Below are 25,681 nucleotides of genomic sequence, written 5' to 3' on the forward strand. Positions count from 1 at the left end.
AGGCATAGCAATAATTAATAGTTTCTCAGGTTACAAAGACTCAGAAATGTAGTAGTTCCTAGAAAGTGCTATGCTAACATTTCATTCCAGAAATGTAGTTACTTTGCCCATGTAGATGCCAGCAGGAGTTGAGAGAGAGATTGAGTCAAGCACAGGATCTAATATTTCGGTATTCCTGCTTCTAGAAGAGCTACATAACTTTTTTAGGCAAATGTGGGGTGTAGATGCCAATTCAATTAATTTGCTGATTGTAATTATTATTTGGTGATCGTAGGCCAATAAAATGGCATTGGGTCTCTACTCCTAACGCTTCTTTTCAGACAGAAATGAATGTGTAATATGAATTTAAAGTTCATCCATCTGATATTTTCAGGTAAAAGTGTTTCTCTGAATTGGTACTTGGAAACCATCCCTTTTGTTATGCCCTATACTAGAAACACATGGCCCCAGTGTGATGAAATCCATTGATTTCCTCCACCTCATAAAGCCTTGACTAGTTTGACAACTGTCAAATTGTCAAATTCCAGTAACCAGTTTTTCAGACATTGTTTTATATGTTTTGAGAGGTATGGGAAGGGTCAAACCAGTATTAGAGGAATAATACAGCCAGAAAGGGGTCCTCTGAGCGTAGAAAGGATAGGGAAATGCCTACAGTGTTACATTTAAGGTTGCGCTGTAACTCAGAGAAAAGAAATACTTCAAATAGAAGCTGGATGGCCAGAAAACACCCTGAAGCCAACTACATTGAAAAAAATCAGTGGAAATGTGCTTACTTACACCAGTGGTGAATTAGTATCTTCAACCTCTGGGAGTCCACTCTGAAGTTTGCCTAAAGTCAAGTTCTCTCTCCTAATACATGGTGTGAGGCTACGAAAGAAAGAGAGGTGGAGGACTTTGAGAATGATGGAGGGGGAAAAGAGATGATGGATACAGAGAAGAGTTAAGCCCGTCGCTAAAAAGACTTGTAGGCCGTTATTTGAAAGAGAGAGGCTATAGGTCACAAAATTAGGATTTTGGTTTGGGGCCAGATTTTATATACTTTGCCCCAAAAAGTTCAGAGTGGGTTTGGATTTAGGTTACCAGTTCAGACCCTGATTTCATTTATGCTAGATCAAGGGGGAGAGCCACAAAAGGGACTTATATGCACTGCTGCCCAAAGGAACTCTCGGTCCCAAATTAGGTGAGCTTTGCATGGGGAGATTTAGGCACTTAAGGGATCCTCAGAAACCAGCAAGCTGAGTGGGAAGCTGCTTAAGTTAGCCAGTAGGAAATGCTAAGGAGAGGGGAGGGGCCGAAGCCTCAAGGTTAGTAAGATTCTTATCTCTGCTCAGAATTCACAGCTGTGAACCCTCTCCTGAAATGAGGCATCTAAGCTAAGTCAGTCGTTTCTCATGAAAAGCAAGAAATAAACCCACATCTCTTTACAGGCAATAGCTCAGGGGTTAGGGCACTCTCCTGGAATGTGTGAGCATTCAAGTTCCTACTCCAAATTAGGCAGAATTTGAATACAGGGCTCCCACATTCCAAGGGAGTGCCCTAATTGCCAGACAATTGGAGTAGGGGTCTCTGTTTCTCCTGTCGAAGCTGTTCCACTTTGCATAAATAATTAAATATTTATTGGGCTAGAGAGAGAGAAAGCAAGAGATTGACACTGTAGCTCAGTGGCGAGAGCACCCCCATGGGGAAGCAGATTGAAGTCCCTGCTCCAATTAATAATGAATTATGTAATCCCAAATGGAACAGCTTCAGCAGGAGAGACTTGTCCTAGAATACCCCATAGTGTGGTGGTTCAGGCAGTGTGGGACATCCTGCTCCATCTCAGGCAGAGCAGGGATTCAAACCGGGGTCTACCTCCTCCTTGGTTAATGCTCTAACCAGTGGGATATTGGGTATTCTGGGGCACACCTATGCCACTCAGCCACAAAATTCCCAATTTGCTTGCTCCCACCTGGTTTTGTGTGAGGCCTGATCCAGTAAGCATTCTCACAGCACAGTACTGGATTGGGCCCCACAGGGTGAGACAGGCAGGGAACACACCTAGTTTGAGAATCCCACTAATGCTTAAAGCTGAGCTAGGGTGCAGAGCAGCTCAGTGGCATCCGGACTTTGGACATGCCTGTGAACAGAAACTTAGGCAGCAGCTGAGCAGAGGTTTTGAGGAATTCAGTGGTGCCTAAATTTTAGAGTTAGGCACCTGAAGTGGCAGGTAGCACCGAAGTCCCTTTGAGGATCTATCCCCAAACCTTTAGCCTTGTATTACCTCTTTGGCTGACATTCAACCCTGTATCAATTCTTTACTCCTTATGTTGATAATTAACTGACAAGCTCCTTACAGCAGGGAACTTATATTTCTCCTGTATGGTTTTTTGTCAGTATTGGGAGGCACCTAGTACATTTTTGGGTGCAATTAAAATTATCGTGCTAGCCAGCCAGTACTGGGCTGAGGTTGTGGCCCAGACTGGGAATCTTTCTCTTTGCTGTCTGGCAATGTAAGACTAGTTTGCCTTTTTCCCCTTTTGTTATCAATACTGCAAACTCAAACCCCTTATGAATAAAAACTTGAGAAAAATGAGTGGCAAAAAAGATGAATGTCAGTTTCTGAGTCTGTTTATTCAGCTTTACCATTTCACCAGCCTACAGGCTAGACTATTTCCCAGTGTTTTATTAGCCTGCTTACAAAATAAGGACTACAGTTCCCAAACTTAGCACACCTTGCATCTGTGTGAGAAAACCAGGAATTCAATATGCATGAACAAACTACTACTCAAAGCGTTCAGTGCTTGTATAGACCATTTTTAAAAACTGGTGAGAAACTGTTTCTGCTATGTGCAAAAATGCTGGAGCAACACTTATTGCCATGTGTTTGTAATTTTTCATGGGAAAATGACATGCGGTTTCTGTTATATTTGATCATATTTAAAACAATGGAAGCTCAATTAATAATATTATATTATGTATACATTATGAATCAGTAAGTGTAGGAATTCTTCTAGTAACTCATTTTAGATGGTAAAATGCTTCCATTGTTTTGTCTTAGGAGGATCTTTAGAAAAACAAGAAGACACTACATCCTAAGGAATATCAAATACATTGAATAGTGGTTTTCACTCTGCAGAAGAACATATTTTAGAACAGTATATTAAAAGCAGTCTGTTTTGAGAGAGAGAGAGAGTGTGTGTGTGTGTGTGTGTGTGAGAGAGAGCGAGAGAGAGAGAGAGAGAGATAATCAGCATAGTAGCTACGCTTTATTTGTAGTGATTTTAAAATTACCTTGTTTGTAGAGATGGACCTGAAATAAATCCCCACATCAAAACATCTCTGAACTTTGTATATTCTGATCCAGACCTTAATCAAAACTTTTTCTATCAGGCCCCAGTTCCGCAAACGGTAAGCATTTAGATAGTTTCCAGTGAATTCAATGGGATAACTCATACGTATAAAGTAGCTTATGTGCAGCAGTGTTTTCTCACATTGAGGCCCAAACTGGTAACCTGAGCCAGATCCACTTGAAACTTTCCAGGATTTGAAAAATAGATCCAGACCTGTTTCTGAATTTTGTGGCCTGGGAGCACACACCTCTTAAAGAATACGTCTTTTTAGCAACCAGTATTGCCTGTTGATGTTGTTCTATGGATAACTAACCTGACCTTTATTTTTCTTTTATTATACAGCCACAGGAGCAAAACCTCATGTTAAATTTATTAAAACTTCCTAATATTATTTCAATTATAGCTAGCTGGAGATTGTATCCAGTTACTAACAGTTCATTTTCCATTCGATACTATACATGCCCAGAACACATTTCCAAAAGGATTTTTTATATAGGTGAACAAGGATATGAAAAACAAGCATTGCAGTGTAATATTTGACATTTTAAATAATAATAATAATAATAAAGTGTTAAGAGTCCTTAAAATTCATTTTAGAAGAGTTGTTCAAAAAGAGGGAGCTTATCCCTTAAGCAATTAAAGGGAAATGCAAATATATGAATTGATTATTAGCAGATTGAAACTCCGAGACTAACATTTCTCCTAGAATGGTGCGCTTGGCTGTGCTGAGACCCAGGACTTCAGAAGACATTCATTAGTTTCTTTTCTAAAAAAACCCATTGCAATAATAATGGTCCTTCCTGAATTTCTTTAATAATTTAGAAAAAGTACAAAGAATTGTTAGGAGGCACTGATGTAGTGTGTATGTACATAAACACACACACACTTATTTACATGTTGCCGTATAAATTCGTCCACATGTTCTACTTGGTGTTCACATATCTTTTACATATTTCTTTTAAAGTCTCTTGTGGCATACTGCACAGTACAACATCTGTTTGTAAGGCCAGCTATAATTCCAGTCCCAAAGGTCATTCCTATAGCAATTCAATTACTTTTCTCTTCAAAGAAGTCATTCAGTGCAAACTCGGATAAATATTACAGTCAGCATTACACAGGTCTTTGAGACACATAAATAGCTTAGATAGATTTAAAATATAACTTCCATTGCATATAGTTTCTTACTCAGCCCTCACCACCATAATATCTCAGAATTTTCCCACAGTGCATTGAGCAACATGACTCATACCTGTCACGTGTAGTTCGTTCTTTCTCTCATCATCTCCTGGGGGGGAGAAATATGTATTCAGTGGAGTGTTTCGTTTTGACAATGTATTTTTGATTTTAGGTTGTTTGTTTTTTTTTAACATATACCCACTGCTATGTGCTTTCAGTAGGCAAGGCAAGGTCAAAGAAGTGCACCCCCACATACACTTGAAGCAAGAGATGGTGAGGTTTGTGATTGTTTATAGTGTCCATGGGAGTTGTTCCACAATGGCCCCAAGAAGACTCTGTAACCTGCACAGATGATGTTCACCCTTGTTGTAGAAAGTTCCATTGTACCTGAGGAGCAGAGATGTCAACTCCAGTCCTCATCCTGGAGACTTAGGTGATTTTAGCTAACCTGGGCTCTGGCCATTCAGTACCTGGAAGATAAGAATTGAGACCTTGAACTTGACTTAATATTCTACTGTTACCAACAAGGAAAGGCATAGTCTGGGCTCAAGGTCTTGGGGTGAGAATCCTTCAGGGCGTTCAATACATCTTGCAGAATGAATGAATTAATCATTAGTTCAATGGGCTGTTTGTTGGTTGTGTAGGGGATAATCAGGATGTGTGGTGATTTTGACACTGATAACCCTGCAGAACTGAAGATAAATGTTTAACAAAATAGACATAAAACTACACACAAAACCACAATAGCTTTTCAGTAAGTCAATGCAGTAGGAAGTATCTACTCAGAGGAGTGATGCAGAAAGATACATAAGGGGGAAACTCTAACTTTAAAATAAAGTCTATGTTCTAGACAATGTCTGAGGTGGCTCCTATTTAGTAACATTTAAGGATGTTTGAGGCATTTTGGAATCAGTAGAAATCAATAAACTTCATTTGATTTGATTGATCAATGTAGAAAATATGGCATAATGCTAGATTCTCTTATGGTGTGGATTTACCAGTAAATAATGCGATTGTACCAACGTTACTTGACATGATTCAGAGGTTAAGTATAGCTTTAAAGCCAGATTTCCTGTCTCTTCTCTTAGAATTCTTCTTCACCTAGCTTTCTGGTTCTAGGATCTTAAAATTATAGGATTTATCTACCAGGTCAGACCATTGGTCCATCAATTCTAGTATCCTGTTTCTGTCACTAGACAGTGCCTTCTTTTCAGAAGAAAAGTCTCTCTTGAAGTGGATACAATAGCAGCGTACTATTCTTGTGAAAACAGTTTTGACAATTGTAAATACTAGTTGTAAGTAACCATCAACAACAATGCACAATCATTCTGTACTAAAACATTGAACAGTATTTGATGTCACATGTTGCTTGTTGGTTCTATGTTTACTAATTATTCTAGACACTTGTTTCTGAATCTGTTATCCTACCAAAAATGAAGAGAATAGCTTTACTTTGGTAAATTGTAAACATTTGTTCTGATAGGTGAGTAAAACTACCTTGTGCAGTGTTCTGTTCATTGCTGAGTCTTCCACACAGCCTTCCACAGCATTCTTTAGAAGTCATTTTTCCCCATCAACACTTTTCATAAATTTAGCGAGCATATTAAGAATTTGTCCTTTTGTGCACTAGGTCATTACGTTTTCCATGTCAATCTTTATTGGTTAAATGGCTGTTTAGCAGTAACAAAAATCTCAACAAGAACATTAAAACCTACACTCATTCTTTTCTTTTTTTAAATTTCCATTTCACCTTGCAGAATTTTCACTATAACCTGATTTACTTTATTCATTCTAAACATAAGGACTTTTCTAATCTCGTCTTCACCTACCACTCTTTGAAGAATATATTATATACTTTTTGTTGTGATTTTATTTTAATCTCTCCTTCACCAACAACTCATTGAAGTATACATTGTACACTTTTTGTTGTAATTTTATTTGCCTACTTCCTCCAAAATATTTAATCAGATGGATTTTAACATCACTTAGTGGAACCTCTCTAATGGAATGAATCTCCACCTTTTCTGCTGTTCATTCACTTGTGTAATCTGAAGGCCTAAAGAAATTCCTCTGATTTGCTTTCTGCTTAGTGATAATTGTCATTCCCAGGGGCTATTACTTATTTTTCAGAACTCATTCTTCTGCCTTCATGCTCCAGAAGTACATCAAACTATTTGTTTATTTTGCTTCTATCTGGAGTTGTCTGTGAAAGAACTTGAGAGCCTTAAGTCCTTTGAACTGAAGTTTGAACTCTGCATACAGTAGCTGATGATCTGAGTCAATATAGGCAGAAGGCAAAATTTTACAGAATTTTGAATTTCTTCTTCTTGGGAATAGCAAAATTATGTTAGTTTTTGTGGAATTGATCAAGAGACAACTAGTGGAATTGATCAAAAGATAGCTAGTGTATCTTTTCCATGATACCAGAATAAAATGTTAGCAATAATTGGTTAATTTTCTGAAGATAATAAAAGTATTTTACATAGGAGGGTATCACATTTGATTAGGAGGGAGCTGCAAATGGGAACACAGCATATTAATAAAGGTTACTGCCATATGGCCACTGGCATTTTAAATAGTCATTATATGTACAACATGCCCTTTCTTTTGCTTGGTATTCATACGAACGCAGCTATGGAGAAGCAGTGGTATTCATATGAATACCAAATGCAAATCATATTATATTGTATTATATTGCATCCTTTGGATGGATGTGTGGCCTTTAGAGCAGAGGTAGAACTCTTAGCTTTATTCATGGCTCAGCCAGTGACTCATTGTTTGACCTTGGGCAAGTCACTTATACTCTCTGCATCTGTTTGTAAAACAGCTATCATGATCATTACCTGTCACACTAGAGTGTTGTGAGACTTGCTTAATCAACCTTTATAAAACATTAGTTCTTGGTTTAAAGATATGATACAACTGCACATTATTGGTTTATAGCATTATAACCACCCACGATCACTCTTTGGGACCATGTCTCTTTCTTTTCCCAGCTTATTCAAATATTGCTTCACCATGCTGTTAGACATGTGCAGTTTGGGGAATGGTCAAGTTGGCTCCAAAGTCCAAGTTTGCGTATGAAAAATAGAATTACATCTACCATTGAAAGAATTCATTATAATACAATGTAGCAATGTACTTGTTAGGAACCAGTTGAGAAATAGAATGTATTCCACTCTACCTATATAGTACTGTTCCTATATTGTATTCCTCAATTATTTTGAAGGGGCCACAGCTCGTCAAATTAGTTTTCTGAAAGATTACAGTACTGAAACTTGAGTGAGACAATTCTCCTAAGCACCCGCCCTGCCGCAATGCCCTGGGTGGCTTTGCAATGCCCTGCCTCAGTTTCCCCTCTTCAGGGCTCCTTAATAAATTCCAGACAGGCTTTTTGTCCAATAATGCCGCTCCTCCCTGGGTCCAATTTATTGACATAAAACTCAATCCTGTGGCTTCCTTTTCCCCCTGAAGTCTGCTCTCTGTAGCGCTTCCCTTCTTTGATAGGCCATTCTCAGCCCTATCTGGCTGGAGTCTTTTTCTATTCCCCCAGAGTTTGATCTCTCTGGCTTCCAGGACCCAACTTTTCCTATGATGAAGAGCCTCCTGCTTTCTGCAGTCTCTGTCGCAACTTTCTCTCTGTGTTCAGTTCCCCTTTGGCTCTTCATAGAGGTCTCTATTGGGTCCATCAGGAGGCTGTTAGTGAGACACAGCTGCACCAGTTCCCTCTTAAAGAGTCCAATCCACCTTTTGACAAGGAAGATGGCTCAATTTCTCCATTGACTATGTCATTTCAGCAGACATTTCAGCTTGTAGGGTTCATTTGTTTAAATTCCAAACAGCCAATTCTGTATCTCCATTATCAGTAGTAGGACTCATGAGAGATTTGGCAAAGTCCATCATTGTGATCTAATGTTTTCAGGTCTGTTCTTTTTTAGCAGCATAGTGTCAGCTGGTACTTGGTTTCCTGAAAGATGTTGACTTACAAGTGATATTGTAAAATAAGTAGAGGGTTTAAATGGGATTCACAGTTAATGTACTCAGCTCACCACCAGAAATATGTAACTCTGAAATAAAAGGTGATTTTAGTGGTTTCATTCTAGTTCTTGATGGATCAGCATTCTGTATGAGAGAGTTAGCAGCACACAATAGCATTATCTTGTCAGTAGCTGCTAAAAGATGTACAATGGTGGAATTCCAGAAATATTCTAGTTCTTTTGTGGCATCTACTTTCAGTATTTCATTAGAATTTTGATCATGTGATCCTCAAACAAATTGCCGGTCTGATGCCCTGCTTCTTGACTCCCGATTGTTTAGACTTGATTATCTATATGTATTTGATGTTCTGCAAATGGCTCTTATGACTAGAACTCTAAATTACACAAACTACTCGGGCAACTACAAATGTTGTTTGCTGCCAATTCACTATTGCACCAAGCACAGCTTGTCCACAATGGAGAAGTGGAGCTTTCAACCCTGTTTGTAATATTTATCAGACAGTTTCTTTATGTTTGAAATGAATATAGTTCATAAAAAGTTGTCCTAGTTCAGGTCTGAGCTGTGCAGGGAAGTTCTATAGTCTGGCCCTAGTCAAAGCTTAAGTTCTCATCTATGAGCTGTCATGTTCAATAACTAGGTAAGAGAGAAGAAAAAGCAAATCAGATTTTATTGTGAAACAGTGTGAGGCGAACTGCAGGCTTTTTTAGAACGTCAAAAGTCAGCCCAGGGATTATAAAGCAAGGGTTTTTCATAACATAACATAAATTACCCCTATATCTTCTTCTGTTTTTCTGCCAATTTACTCAAGTTATTAAAAAAAATCACAATGATTTCTTTTACTTTTATCTGTGATGACATCTTAATCAGTTTTTCAGCTCTGATGAAGGATGAGTGGGGTTCATAGGTGCAGGTCAATTTGGATGCTGTTTCAGATCCATATTCAGACTTCTCATAAATTTTTGTATTAGAAATTGGGCTAAAATGTTAATGGGAACAGGCTTTCTCGTGAGAGTTTCTCTGCTTCCTAGTTTCATCCAGTTTGGAAAAAATGCAGCAATGCTTGGTATTTTGTTATTTCAGTTTCCTGTTCTGACCAAAACCAGGAAATGCATGTGAAAACCAGAGGCATGTGAAAATGTACATAAAATATAGTTTATATACTTTTTTCTACAGTTTGCATTATGAGCAAAATTTTGGACTTTCTTATCAATTGGAAATCGGCTTTTCAATTAGAGCTGGCCGAAAACGGACATTTGCATTCTGCAGGAAATTGTAAAACTTAAAAAAAAAAAAAAAAAATTAGTTCCAAAATGGAACACAAACAGAAAAAATTCTAACCATCCTGAAGAATGGGAATTCAGGTAGGGAGGTGGGCAGGTTTAAGTCAGAACTTTGGTGAAATCAGCACACTCCTGCAGAATGTTTTGTCAAATTGGTATTTTCCTACAGAAAAATATTCCATTGGAAAACTTCCAGCCAGCTGAAGCGTTAATGTATGTATGAGCACTCCCTGTTATAAATAAAAGGCAGGTTTCTCCAATTAGAATAACTGCGTTATGTATGTATGCAAAGGATTATTTCATCCATCACAAGTTTCTTTAAGATTTTGGTTGTTTGAGGCTTGCCAGGTGAAGGGACTTCAGTAGATCTTCTTGTTGAACAAGAGTTAGTTCTCGGCAAAAGGAGCTTGAGCTTGTTAGGTGAGCGCTGTGTTTTCTGGGAACATGCTGCTTGTTAACTGAAGTTTTGCTAGACAGGAAAATGAATACAAATGGTCAGCTGCATGCCAACTTCTAAATCTTCCCCTTATGTATTCCTTTGCACTCTCCGATTGAGACACTCCCACACAGCAGCTAAAGAGCTCATGTTATTGCAGTGGTTAAAGGAAATTGCTACAATTAATTTTGCTGTCTCTTTTCTCTTTGAAGTGTAACCATGATTCCTTGGATGATTTTGCGGAGGTTGGATTGTGTTCAAAACCAATTTTTTGTGAGTTGGGGGAATGAAAGGGGGAAAATAACTTTTTGTTATAAAAATATTTTCTCATTTGTACTTTCTGATGTCAAGAAGAATATCTTTAGTTCAAGTTTAAATCTTACACTTGCTACATTTTAAAGCCCAGATATGTTTTCTGCTTTGAGTGACATATACAAGCCAATGCAGTTAGTTTGAGAGAGAGAGATTATATATTTATATTTGGTTTGTATTGTGCACATACACATGAAATAAGCAGAAGGAATTTTCCAAAATTGAGACATACGAAGATATAAAATGGCTGCAGGTGTCTTAGTCAAAGACTGATTTTAAATAACCAGACCAGAACTCTGAGGTATTGCTTCATTTCTTGGGTACAGTACATTATGTTCTGAACAGTCTTTAATTGTAGTCTGGAAGCAGTTTTAGTCTTCAAGTTCATTTTATGCCTGACAGTTATTTTTCCCCCTTTGATTGCAAAAGAATCCACTCTTCTGTTTGTCCCATATATTGCCATACCTGAAATGATTACTGATGGTTTCGAGATAATCACAGTAGATATTAGACTGAAATATGCTGTGGGATAGAAAGCTTACTAAAGTATCTTCATTTTAGTTTTACTATAAATAATAATAATAATTAATCAAAAATCATACCTGTGATTTTTCTCAATTCTTTCAGAAGTCTGAAAGTGATTATACTCACACAGATGTTAAAAACAATACTGAAACTTATTAAGCTTTCAAAAAATACAGATAGTAGGTGCACTAGTGATTTTAAAAGGGAAAAACTAGGCCTAGGTGGAGATTTAAAGTAAACAAAAATAGGCAAAGGCTTAAAACAGAGGAGAATATGGAAACAGAGGTTTAAAAGGAAAGAATAGAAACCGGTCTTAAGACAAAGAAGAGTGGTGAAAATTTTTAAAAGCACATTAGTGACTCAGCCACCTCAGTCCCATTTATTAAATGTTAAGGTATGAAAATAGGACCCAGGTGGCTGAGTCACTTACGTACTTTTGAAAAATTTTACTCAAGAACAGCATTTTAAAATAATTTGGAACAATCAAGTTGTACACATTTAGACATGTAACTCTGTAAATGAATTCAGTTCATTGACAGATGGACTAACTAATAATAACTTTATTTAAATTTTTTAAAGTGTGTGTGTGTGTGTTCATCTCCCCTAACCTTCATATATTTCTTTTCCTCTTAAATTGTACATTCCTCCTTGCAGAAATGGACATCTCTGTGGTTTTGTAGAGTATCAAGAAAAACAAAGCCCCGGTATTGATTTTGGCCTCTAATTGCTACTGCAGAATAAATAAAATAATAAGAATTTCTAAAGTTTATCATTATTTCCTAAAAGGAAAAATAAGGCAAATTTAAACAATCTTATTGAAAGAGATTCAGAGAACTGTTTAATAATGAGACCTAGCTTTAGTATAATGCTTTTCAGTAGATCTCAAACTATTTGACAAAGGAGGAGAGTATCATTATCTCGATTGTGTGTATATATAGGGAAACTGAAGCATAGAGGGGTGAAGTGACGTGCCTACTTTGGTCACACAGGATGCCATTGGCAGAGCCAGGAATAGAACCTTGGACTCCTTAGTCCTAGTCTAATGCACTATCTGCTAGTCCACACTTTCTCCAAAACCTTTCAGTTCCACAGTCTTCAGCATGTGTAACATGGTCACAGTCAGAGCCCATGTCTGTGGTTGAGCTTCTTCAGAAATTCTCCCACTGTTAGTCTAGAATCAGTGCAGCTCCACTAGTGCTAGCAAAAATGGGCGTATTATTGTACACTGGTGTTGTGGCACAGTGTCATCCAGCCCTGCTCTGTGCAGATCAAGACAACGCAGTAGTATAACGCCGATAACTGGTCTATGGTAGTGCTCCCACCATTGCTACATATGCTTAGTGAAGGTACAGCCCATGAAAGGAGGGAAACTAGGTACTTGTTCTGTAGGCTGATTTTGGTTTCAAAAAGCCATTTTGAACATTGTACTTGCTGAAAGTGTCCACTTGAAACCTAAAGGGGATTTTTTTAAGTTTCAAGAAACATCATGAAGGGCTCCATTGTAGCCACCTTCATTTTGTTTCATTCTATGTGAGAAGGGAGTTGAATAGCCACTTTCTTTTATAGTTTTCATATGACTGATAAGATAATAGCAATAGAATGAAAGGTTTTGCTCAAATAATGATCTGTAACAACTACAGAAATAAACCCCTTATCTTTATCTTAGCATTTATCTGCCTCTGATTTAGACCATTGCTGGAACACAGACTTGCCTTCTAATAACGTTATCATCTAGTTAAATGATAAACCATATTGAATTCTGAAGGAAGCACCTGAACCCACTTGTAGTCAGACCAAATATCTGCTAAAGAAATAAAACAAAGGCTCCCTGCAACTGGACTGAAACCTGGAGTAACTGTACAGTAATGAGTACCCAGTTCTGGAACAAGGAGAAACAAAAATACGATAGGATATAACACCGCCCGTTTCTAATCAGCAGCAAACAAACCAGTGTAATAGATTCCTCATGGAGGTATAAAGTTAGGACTTCATTATATCAAGATAATTGTTTTCTGGAGGCAAAATATAGCAGTTCTTCTTCGAGTAGTGTCTCAATGGGTGCTCTACTGTAGGTGCACTTTCATCCTTGCACTCCTGATCGGAGAACTTCAGTAGCAGTGTCTGTTAGGTCTGTTCATGCTCTGTCTCTCCTCATGCTGCACCACAAGGCTAGTCAGCACATACGGGGGATAACCCTTCTCCGTTCCTTCTCAACTGCCCTGACTAGAGATGGAGCTGTTAGCAGTCCGTAAATGACTATTATCCTAACCCTATGTTTGTAGCCTAGAGCTTAGTTTTAGTAGCAGTTAGAGAAAATAAAAGATACTACACTTATTTTCTCCAAAAAATATTTGATTTTTCTTCCTGCCTTTTCTCATTGGGGGACCTCCCTGCCCAACAGGGTATGCCTGGTTCTCTAGGCTTCAAGAAGTGCCTCTCATGCAATGAGGCTGTACCCGCCACAGACACACACTCACAGTGCATTTATTGTCTCATGGAAGGAAATATCCCTCAAAAATGTGCTCTCTGCCATCAGCTTAGATCTTGGACTCATAAGGACAGAGAGCTGAGGCAGAAGATTCATGGAACCGGCCCTCAGACCTACTCCAGATCTGCTCCAAGAGTCACCAGGCAGACATGAGTCTTCCCCACAGCCCTCAGCATCCAAGGGGTAAGGGGTGAAGAAATCATCTGCTGACACCTCTCAAATAAAAAAAAAAAAAGTGGGACAAGCCAAGTCCAGTACCCATCGTTCAAGAAAATCTACAGCAGCAGGTACCTACAAACCCAATGGGCACAGGCACTGAGTCAATGGCACCAAGGGGAAAGAACAGGACAAACACTTGAAGGCACTACCGGCATTCCATGTCCTGTTGTCACTGATGCCCCATCTGGCATCTGAATATCCAGTGCAGACACGATCTTCATCTACCCCGGCACCACCACTAGCACCAAGCGGGTCGGCCCTGCTGGAATTCTGGCACTTAGGGACCTCTGTATAACCGACATGCTGGAGTCTCCTATTCTCGGTACAGGGAAATCTGCATCGAGTCTTTGTCTGGCATGGGAGTCTTCCTCGATGCCCTGCCACGCTCCCCCACTTTCTGGTGAAAACTTGGATAATGAACCAGAGGAAGGAGTATCTCAGTACTCCTCCCAGGCTCCCTAAGGTGCTCGATACCAACAGGGCCACCAGGCATATCCTCATGGGCTTCCACCACCGTCATCTTAGTACGGTCAATCAAGAGCATCACCATCAGGTTGTATGCCACAGTTGCCCCAGTGGCCCTACTGGGACCCCTGGGCTGCATACCACCCCCATACTGCTCAGGCTTCTAGTCCCATCTGAGAACCCCTGAGACATGCTTCCTCAGCCATGGTGTCCTGGGCTTTGGAACCTCCAAGAGAAATCCTGGAGGATTCTCAGGGCGATGCTGAAGCAGAGGCAACCCCAAAGATTATATCCTCCTTCTCCCCAGATGAGGCTCTCATGCCTCCCACACCATCCCTTGCAGTTGATTTTCATTTCTTTCAGGACCTCACGAAGAGCATGGTGGAGACTCTACAGAGATCACTGGAAGGAGTAAAGGACACATATCACAAACTCCTTGACATCCTATTTTCATTTTCCTCCTCAAAAGTTGCCCTCCCTAATAACAAGGCTCTCCTTGACCCCATGAAAACCATATGGCAGACCCCAGCATCAGTCTCACTGACCTGTAAGCGGGTGGACAAAGTGTATTATGTCCTGGCAAGAGAGACAGAATCCCTCTTCTCCCTCTCCCTCCCAACCCAACTCCACCATGGCGGATACTGTAAATTCTCGTGGCTGTCAACACCAGTTGAGATCCACTCCCTGTGATAGGGACTGGAACCATCTGGACCTTCTTGAGAGGAAGGCGTACGGCCCAGCCACACTTCAGTTTCAAATTGCCTCATGGCAAAATACAACTATTCAAAACTGAACAATTTTATTGAACAGCTTTCCAGCCAATTTAAGGCTATCATTCATGAGGGACATCTAGTAGCAAAGACAACACTACAATCTGCCCTCGACACAGCTGACACTGTGGCCAGATCCATCTCCATGGCGGTGGTGATTTGGCACACCTCTTGGCTGCATCTGTTGGGCTTCCCAAAGAAAATACAGTCAACCATCGAAACTCTTCCTTTTGAAGGTCCGAAGCTCTTTGGAAAAAAAAACAATGCTTCCCTTCAGAGCTTGAAGGATTCTTGGGCCACTCTCCATTCACATCTACATGCATCTGCATGCCAGGACAGAAGAGAAAATTTAGTCCACAGCCCCAGCATACACAACACACATCCCCATACCTGGATCGATGCTATTACGAGCCACAGAGGAAGAAAACAAAATTTTAAAGACATAAAACTTCTGGCAATCTTCCTCATCTCAGGCATCCACGTCCAATACCACTCTCCCAACTACTACAACAGACCACCACGACCCACCCATCTGGCCACCAGCCAGCAGCATCCTGCAGCACATAACATCTGACTGATGGGTCCTAGAGATCGTTCAATGCATACTCGACACAATGTACTCTACCTGCAAAATACTCCAGGTTTCAGATTTGGTGTACTTCCCAACAAATTTCTGCAACATCCACGAATCTTCCACATATCTTAGACTATGCATTGATCCTAAAATGATTGGAGCTAAGCTTACCCAGAGTCCACCTAGTGGCTATAACATCTTTCCACCAATCGGTAAAGGGATATTCAGTGCTGTCACACCCAGCCACTAAAAGGTTCCTCAAAGATATAGTAAACCTCTTCCCACAAAGTTGACTTCCTACTCCCACGTGGGACTAAAACCTGGTACTGAAAGGACCGACTAGACCTCTTTTTGAACCCATGGCCACTTGTTCACTGACATACCTTTCAATGAAAACGGCCTTCCTGATAGTGATTACTTCGTCCAGGAGTATAGGAGAAATAGCGACTCTGATGGCACATCCCCCCACACACAGTATTCTTTCGGGATAAGGTTATGCTCAGGCCACATCCAAAATTAATTCCTAAGATAACCTCCCAGTTCCACATGAACCAATCAATTCACATTTCAACCTTTTCCCCAAGTCTCACTGAGACAATAGAGAGGCTATATTACTCACACCTTCTACCTGAACAGGATGAAGGTTTTTAGGAAGCTCCCTAGACTTTTCCTCTCCATTGGGGAAAGATCCAAGGGCTCAGCAAGATCAGTCCAAGGAGACTCCAAGTGGGTCTCAAACTGCATTAGGCAACGTTACCAAATTTGTCACACAACCTCTCCAGACACTGTTCATACACACTCCACAAGATCGATTTCCTCATCTGTCCCCTTCTTCAGGAATGTCCCTATCTCAGAGACCTGTAGAGCAGCAATATGGGCGTCAGTCCACTCTTTCGCAGAATATCCTGTAGTTACGGGGATTCTGTCTCCGATGCCGACTTCTGCTCCGCAGTGCTGTCATCTATAACTGACCTGACTCCGAAGTTCCAGCCCTCTAAAACGGATACTGCTCAGGAGTCACATATAGTGGAGCACCCATAGGGACACTACTTAAAGAAGAAATTACTCACCTTGTTCAGTAATGATGGTTCTTCGAGATGTGTATCCCTATGGGTGCTCCGCAACTCACCCTCCTCCTCCTCTCCGAATTCTTGTCAATGACTCTGCAGTACAATGACCCTGAGGTGGGTTAGCTTGTGCGGGCTGACTAGCCCCGTGGCACAGCACAAGGAGAGACAGCGTATGAGTGGGCCTAATGGACACTGCTACCGAAGTTCTCCAATCAGCAGCGCAGGGATGCAAGCACACTTACAGTGGAGCACCCGTTGGGACACATATCTCGAAGAACCATCGTTACTGCACAAAGTGAGTAATTTCTTATTCCTTTTACCTTTATAAATACAGTATAACAAACTGTCACGGGCAAGCTGGCGGCCTTTACTAACAAATCATCTTATTTTTAAAATCATCGTCCATAAGTAGTCCAAAAATGTTTCTTTTGGGGGGAGAGGGGAAATTTGGATCAAGCCAGATGCAGTGTTTCTCAGTTACTTTGACCATATTTAATGAAGGTGTTGTATAGAATAATCTGTGTTCCTTTATTTCATTCCAGCCAGGTTAAAATCAATTACTACCAGCTCTCATATTGAGGCTTTCATATTGAGGTATTCAGCTGCTCTTTGGAAACAGTTTGGTTTCTCTTGACTTTATTTGTTCCTTGAATTGATTCCCAAGGACCAGAGTGAAGGTTGCACTAGATTTCAAAGACAGTTCTACAGCCTGAACGTTTTTGAGGCTTGGAGCATGGTACCTGAGAGCCTGACATGTCTAAATCCTAGTTCTGGCTCTGCCACTGACTCGCTATGCAGCCCTGCGCAGAGCACTTAACCTGTCTGTGACCCATCTGTAAAATGCAGTTAATAATATTTAATGTCTGTACAGCTAGCCTTTTGAAAATGTGAAGTGCTGGATGAGTGCTAAGTATTTTTATTATGTTTCCCTGATGGAAAGCCTTAACATATTTGTACAAAATGATCATGTTAATGCACTTTCTGGAATATTCTTTTGTTAACAAAATGAATACATTGCCAAATGAAAGTACATTTCAGTCAAGTTAGACGTTGTGAAACATGCTGACCAAAGCCAGGAAATTAAGTTACGGTTGACATTTAGCCTTATGGTGACCTGCAGAGAGGATTATTTTCCCCAATGAAAAATATGAAACCTGTTTTAAAAAAAGATTCCACATAAGGAACAGAATATATAGGAATATCAAGGGCCTGATCCTACCCCATTGAAGCCAATGGGAAGGCTGCTGCAAGAGGATTGGACTCTTTGGCCACAGTCATGCAAAGTCCTGGGCACAGGCTTAGCTTTATGTACATGAGGGTGAGACTACACCCAGGTGGAGGGTTAAGCATGTGCCTAAGTCTCAGCTCTTTAATTAGTCAGCGGGAGGGAGAAATGTGTGCTGAGGCGGATCCTGTTTTGGTGGGATTTATTTTAAATACACATGCTGTTATGTAATTATGTTACAGAAAGCAAGGTCCAAGAAATGTTCTTTGTCCTTGGAGTGGAAGTTGGTGAGGTTTGTGGTGGTCTTTGTCCTTACCCGAAGGCAAGGATCCCTTCTTTGTCTCCATGTTTCCCAGGTTCCTGGGCCATTGGTAGCACAGCTGGTTTACTTGCCTTGCTGAAGTTGGTTCCCCTCACTGATGTTTATGCTATGTGAATCTTTCAATGTGAATCAGTGTTCAGTAGAAATCAATGCTGTTTTTACCTTTTCCTAGCTTTTTCCTTAGAGGGGAGCTTGCTGTGAGAATGGTTCTTCCCAGGATGTTGGATTCATCTAACTAGATCAATTTTTTCTATATAATCCATCACCATTTCTTCATGTATGTGCTGGGGCTGGTGGTAGCTACTCATTGAAAAGGATGTTACCGCATAACCATCTTCTCCCTCTTGCCCCCACCATTGTGTTTTTGCCTCATTTCTGTAGAGCTTTGTTCCCGGTATGGATTGATGCCTTTTGTACTTCATTTTGAATAGCTGAGTTACTGTGTTAAACAGTAGAAAACAGCTTCTATTAATCTATAATTCTGTTTTTCGAAGCTGCAAATAACAGTTTATTATAATAAATGAATACCAAGATATGTGAAAAAGGGACCATATCTCAGATTTCCTTGAAGTCCCTGGATGGTAGTGTTTTATTCAGTGCATGGATTATAATAGTCCTCTTGTTGTTGATTTGAAGACCTTATAGACAAAAGCCAGGAAATTCAATATTATGTTATGTCGGTCCATTGCGCCTATTGCTTTCAGCCCAGCAGGTCCTGTGGCATATCTTGGGTAAAAAAATTGATGGGTTTTGGATAGAGGGGCAGCTTTAACTCTGAATTCCCTGATTTTTGTGGTTGTTTGTTTTTAAGTGTTTATGTTAGAATAGTAAAGATGAACACAGATTGTTTTACGTATTTCATATGGGGCTGTTTTCAAAGTTCTGTTCAAAGAGAACAAGAAAAATAATTTTTGTCTCTCGCATAACGTCTTGTTGAGCCTTTTTGTAATGTGGTCCCCATTGGAAAATGGTCATTAATCTGGGGTGGGTTTGGTGATATATTTTCATATGGATCATGGCCTGGAGCAGCAATAAACAAGGTCCAATGTCCAGCAGTCAAGAGACATGATAAAAGGGATATAAAGATTATTTTTAATAATCTTTTTCCTAATTTTTTTTCACTTTTTTTAATTTGATTTACATGTGTGTTTTATTATGGCCCACTGAATGGCTTTTTGATCATTAGAAATTGTGCCCATTGTAGTCTAATTTACATATAAAAAGTTGCCTATTTGCCTTATTTCACACCAGTATCTGAGGCAACCTACAGATTGAGGACAATTTATGTACTTCCTTTTATTTCCTGGCCTTAGGTGGAGCAGGTTGGGTGCTGGTGGGACAACATATTTCATCTCAACCAGGGCAACAAAGAGGGTTTACCTATCACTAGAAAGGTTGACTCCCGAGTACTTCATATTCCCTTCACTAATGAGAAATGTTGCTTCTTCTGACGTTTTGCCAGGAATTATTAATGAGCACCAGTGCCCAAGAATTCCAGAGGGGTAGCCGTGTTAGTCTGTATACAGCAAAAACAACATGAGTTCTGTAGCACTTTAGGCATATGTTGCCTTCTATATGTTTTCTACGTTTCCTATTTTTCTATATCATTTCTACCAACTGCATCTGAGGAACTGAGCTGAGGCTCATGAAAGCTTATGCCCACTGAAATTAAATTTGTTAGTCTTTAAAGTGCTACAGAACTCACATTGATTTTTTTTGTTGGTTTGTTTGTTTGTTTTTTAGTGCCCAAGAAATTTCAGTACTAGAATACAGTAAAGTTGGAAGCCACTGACTGATGTTTATTTACTTTTGATCTCAATGCTGGAATCCTAGTGGGGAAAAATTTCTTGCCTAGTGAGGGGAAAACCCAAAGGGGTTGGAGATTTGGTTCTCCTCAGATAAATATATTTGATCAAATACTGATCCTTTGCTCCTTCTGCTAGAACTGGAGCACACTGCAATTTGGTGTTCCCTGATAGTGTAATGGCCTATTCAGAAGGTATTGCAGGCAAGTGTAGTTTAGTGCAGCCTCTGCTATAAACCATGTTGGAAGATGGTGGAAAAAGGGCCAGAAGATTCCAAAATGGTTCCTTTGTGACTCCTCACCTAAATTGCACCCACTATTCGCTCCTCCTGCCCAAGGTTTTGAACAATCCAAAACTCTTGAATGCCAAACTGGCTGAAAATCTCAGAAGAGTAGAGTTTCTGAAAAGATTTATTTTATTTCCCATTTCCATTCCATTTCCAGTGAAATTTTTAGCGGTTCTTGGTTTGGCCGGAGCCTGGAAAGGCAGAGGCCACAATATACAAGTGGTTGTTTTCCCTTAAACTCACAGACAATGCCCTTTGTCAAGTAACTTGGAAGAGTTGCGTGCACTCGCGGTTCAGTACATTCATTATTTCTTGTGTTCTGAATCAAATTTAAATGAATGTGTATGCATCAGTGTAACAATAAATGAAAACCAATTGAGCATGACATAGTGCTGTGTCAAAACAAAACAACTTTGTGCACAAGCATTTTCCATGAAGTCAGCATGAGCATAAATTCTACCCCTGCAGCCACTAAGGTGGTTGGTTGTTGCCTTCCTAACTGCTTTCAAATATTTCTCATGGTGACATTTTCTCCAATAGCTTTATACTAAATCCCAAACAGAGAGGGTTATGAGAGTCTACTGAGGTCTGTGCTTCTTCCCACCATGTATGGTTACTCTCTGCCTATTCTCAGATGGTGAGATCTGCAAATTTTGATTCCCCAGTCTTATTCCATTTTTTCCAGTCTGTCAGTAAAGGAATATTGTATTGCTTCCACTCCCTTGATTTGCTCCTGTTATAATGTGCTCTGCCTCCTGCTCTCTAGTATAAGGTATAAATTAACTGATGTAGGTGACATGTACCACTGCCTTCTACTGGATAAAGTATGGACTCTGTGTGTATCTGGGTCAAAGGGAGCCTTTGACAGCTCTATTTAGTCAAAACTGGGATGATTTTATAGCTTATTATTTCTCAGCAGTGGAGTGGTCATTTTTTTTAAACAAGCACTAAAACTAGATATTTAGAATCTGGAAGAATTTCACTTCCAGACTTTGACAACATTAAGGTAGCCAAAAATGTGATTTTACAAATTATGCAGTACATTTTGAGTGTCAGTAATGAAAAAGGTAATGCTGTATCCCAATCTATAGATTTGGCAAAGTGCTTTATTAAGTAAGCACATTGCTGCTTCCTGTTCTTAACTCTTATGTAGACTTGCTTTACGGATAAGCACACTTTTTTCCTAATAGTCAGAGTGAAAAAAATGTGAAAAATGGAACAGAGAGGAAAAGAAATTCTAATGGAAAACAACCCCACTCTATAAAGGGCACTCTAGCATTGAGATGTTGTTTTCTATCCTTAACTCTTAGCAGAGGCCTCCCTTTAGCTTGAAAAACATGTGTTTTGATTTCTTTTTAAATTGAATAAAATAAGTTGAAATAACAGGAAGAAAAGGCTTACAAACTCCTCTTTTGCAAACCCAATAAACAGCTCACAAAACTTTAAGTTCTGTGGCATTCGCTCATTTTTAGTTACTCTGTTCCTAAGCAATAACTGTGTTCCATAATAACAATGGCTGTATTTCTGAGGTGGTGAAGTTGGTTCTGTATTTTATTAAATGATTTGGGAACTTTAGGAATGAAAAGGGCTATATAAATATAAGATGCTATTGTTGTTATTTAACTTATTATCCTCCCGAGTTTCAAAAAGGAAGTGGTGGCTTTGTTTGTTTTTACTTTAAAGCTGAATCCAAACTTGAAATATGGCTCTGACTTTATAGCAATGCCAAAAATTTGGCATTTAAGTACTGTAAAACTACCACAGTTTTACAGTGAAGTGGATTAGGACAATTGCAAAAAAATTCAAATTTTCTGCAGCATAGTCTTTTTCTTGGAAGCATTCCAGTGTGGGACAGTGTGAAATGGTGGCAATATGGTGAATGGGAATTTGAAATATTGGTAATCAGGTGGCAAACTGGAAAAGAAAAATAGTAGTACTCTTCCAAGCTATTGCTTTACAACTCAAGTACCACCAATCTGAGACACTAAAATGAACATACCACTTACAATAGATAGCTTTCATAATCTGACGATTCTTCTTATTCCTTGCATACTCTGTATGCAGTGACTTCAGGTTATATTTATCTGTGTTCATTCTTACATGCTTTGATTAGCACTGTGATACTTAACAATGCTGATGTTTAGGCTGCAGCGCTATAGTTTAGGCTGTCTGCAAATTCAAGCAGACATCATTGCATCAGTGCACAGTTTATGGTTTCAAAGAAAACCTTCAAAGTGGAAGGAATTACTTTTTATTAAATGAAAGCTTAGATTTTTAGACCCACAGTTGCATTCTCCAAAATAGTGGCAGCTTACCGAGCTGGGCTGGGCTCATCCACTTCACCCCTGTTGTGATTATATCCAGGTCCCTTTGTCATATCTGAAAGTTCACCAAAAATTTGAGCAGGATGCAGCTCACAAATGGACCTGTTTAACATTTAGCAGTGTTACATACAAATCCATACCTGGATTTGAGCTCTGAGGGAAAGATGTGAACTTTTTTTCTTATTTTCCATGAACCATATTTGTTGTTCTTTCTCCTCTTTATATTATGTACTAATTCAAAAACACATTTTAAACATAACAAACAGCTTGAAACCTGGAGATAAATACAATGCCAGTTTCTTCGACATCTCAAAGTAGTGAAGAGAGAAAGAAACCAATTCTACACTACAGACTACATATAGTACACAGTATTTTACTCAGAAATTATTCATTTATGTCTACTGAGAATGTTATTTGAAAGCCAAGAGCACTTACTTGGTTAATAACCTGTTTACCATGTAACTTATGTTGTGTGACTTAGGGTGCAAGTATGAATCATTTATAAATCTTTAAAAATAGTTCACAGAGGTAAAGATCAGCAGTATGGTTCAAGTGTTCAGATCATAGCTACGTTCTATTGGAGAGAACTAAGTAAATGATAAATAACATTTGTTCCAAGAGAACGTCTATGTATTTTGTGTATTATCAATCTCTCTCTCTAAATTCAGACTGGAAATAAGGTGTACATTTTTCACTGTGAGGGTAATTAACCATTGGAAAAATTTACCAAGAGTTGTGGTGGATTCTCCGTCACTGGCAATTTTAAAATCAAGACTGGATGTTTTTGTAAAAGATCTGTTCTAGGAATTATTTTGGGGAAGTCCTATGACCTGTGTTGTACAGGAGGTTAGACTAGATAATCACAATGGTTCCTTTTAGCCTTGGAATCTACTAATCTATCAATGAAACAGATATAAATATGTTATTTTGTAAATGTTCTCCTTTTTGTCCAGTTTATGTTGTTGTATATGTTTTGTGTTTTATGTGTGATCTAACAGGTTATATTATGAAAACTATCAATTATTTATTCCTTTGGATTGACTGTAGTGCTCGTGAAAAGTGTCCAATTGTCAGACCTGGAAACTGAAGTCCTCTATCCACAGAACATGTACAGCAAGGCCAATGGATGCTTCTCCTCATTGCCCTACCAATTTACTGCAGCCCTAGAAGACATTACTTCTTGGAGTGAGATGATTCAGGCTCCATGCTCAAAAAAGCCTGAGTGTGTCTCTTGTGATAATTGTAGCTGGGTGGGGTTGTTTTGTTTTTGTGATATGGACATCTGCTATCAATCTTATCAACTCATTTCACATAGACAACCGGACGATAATGGTATATAGCCAGAGCAGATCGTTCTCTAAGCCTTTTTGATACCAGGGACCAGCTTGCTGCCTTCCCAAAGTGTTTCAAGGAGATCTAAGGGACCGGCACCAGTCCATGGACCGGTCATTGAGAAACACTGCTCTAAACAACTACTTATTAGGTTTTGGTTCAGACTAGTGACATAAAGCCTAATCTGGTTTTACACCAGTATAACTACATTGAAGTTATTTCTGCTTTACATCAATGCAACTAAGATCAGAATCAGGCCCATAGAAGTTGAAAGTCTGAGTATTTCATTAGCATATCCCCTGAACTACCCAATGTGTTTTTTATTTTGCTATTTATTTTTTTATTTCCTTATTGACACTGTCTCTTCCACCACCATCATTATTATTTATAATTATTGGTATTGCCATATCACACAGAAGCCACATTCATATTTGGCTCCATTGCATCAAGTGCTGTACAAACTTGTAGTAACAGACAGACTGCAGTGTCTTCAGTGAATGGGCTAACTTACTACAAAAGAAAATTGTTGCATTCATGAGCTCCAGTTATGCATTCATAAGTACTTACTAGCTAATATATTGATAGCACTGTGTCAGGCAAAAGCACAGACTAAATGTTTGCAAGGTGGCTAGTTGCTACAGAGCTCATGCAACATCTTTTCTACCATGAAGTTCATAATATTCCAGGTTCTGGTGACTAAAGCCATTATTGCATACTATGAGAGTCAGTTTTGCCATTTTGTCATATTTTCAAAGGGACAATAAAAATGATAACCCATATATAGATACAAGTCAGACATGAAAAAGAGGAACTATCTTTTATTTTAAAAATTCTTCCCTTTGTCTAGTTCATCTGGCCTTAAAGACTCCTAGCTCATCTGTTGTCTGATTTTCCAGATACTTTGGTTCAGAAATATTCAATTATTGTTTTCACACAGAGTATGGTTCTCCTGTAACCTGTTTATATTTTTCAGGGTTTGTGGATTTAACACTCCATGATCAGGTACATCTACTGGAGTGTGCCTGGTTAGAGATACTGATGATTGGCTTAGTCTGGCGTTCAATGGAACATCCAGGAAAACTCTTATTTGCACCTAATCTATTACTGGACAGGTTAGTCTACTTATTGTTTAAATGAATGTGTTTCTACCACTTTTAGTCATTTTAGCCTGCAGTCGTCCCACCTGATGCTGAGATCCCATCCCATTTAATAAACTAAGTAGAACTGGCCAAGTTAGTATTGAAAGAGGGACCTCTAACAAACACTACCGAAGGTGCTGCTGGAAGTGGTGTTGGTGATTCATAGAATCATAGAATGATAGAGTTTGAAGGGACCTCAGGAGGTCATCTAGTCCAACCCCCTGCTCAGAGCAGGACTAACCTCAGCTATATCATCCCAGCCAGGGCTTTGTCAAGCCACAGCTTAAAAACCTCTAAGGATGGAGATTCCACCACCTGCCTAGGTAACCCATTCCAGTGCTTCACCACCCTCCTAGTGAAAAACTTTTTCCTAATGTCCAACCTAGACCTCCCCCACTGCAACTTGAGACCGTTGCTCCTTATTCTGTCATCTGCCACCACCGAGAACAGCCTAGCCCCATCCTCCCTGGAACCCCCTTTCAGGTAGTTAAAGGCTGCTATCAAATCCCCCCTCACTCTTCTCTTTTGCAGACTAAACAAGCCCAGTTCCCTCAGCCTCTCCTCATAAGTCCTGTGCTCCAGCCCCCTAATCATTTTTGTTGCCC

At 39.4% G+C, this 25,681-nt stretch overlaps 1 protein-coding gene across 2 annotated transcripts in view; it reads left to right on the top strand.

Annotated features, from left to right (window-relative positions):
- Positions 1-25,681, top strand: part of ESR1 (estrogen receptor 1) — a 285,662-nt gene that overhangs the window by 222,722 nt on the left and 37,259 nt on the right. For both annotated transcript variants that reach the window (XM_067542424.1, XM_067542423.1), the window contains exon 6: positions 24,911-25,049. In XM_067542424.1, coding sequence (XP_067398525.1) covers positions 24,911-25,049 — 139 coding nt within the window. The remainder of the gene's footprint in view (positions 1-24,910; positions 25,050-25,681) is intronic.

Source organism: Emydura macquarii, unplaced genomic scaffold, assembly GCF_026122565.2.
Source record: "Emydura macquarii macquarii isolate MOO-44397 ecotype Brisbane River unplaced genomic scaffold, CSIRO-AGI_Emac_v2 contig_705, whole genome shotgun sequence".
Taxonomy (NCBI): Eukaryota; Metazoa; Chordata; order Testudines; family Chelidae; genus Emydura; species Emydura macquarii.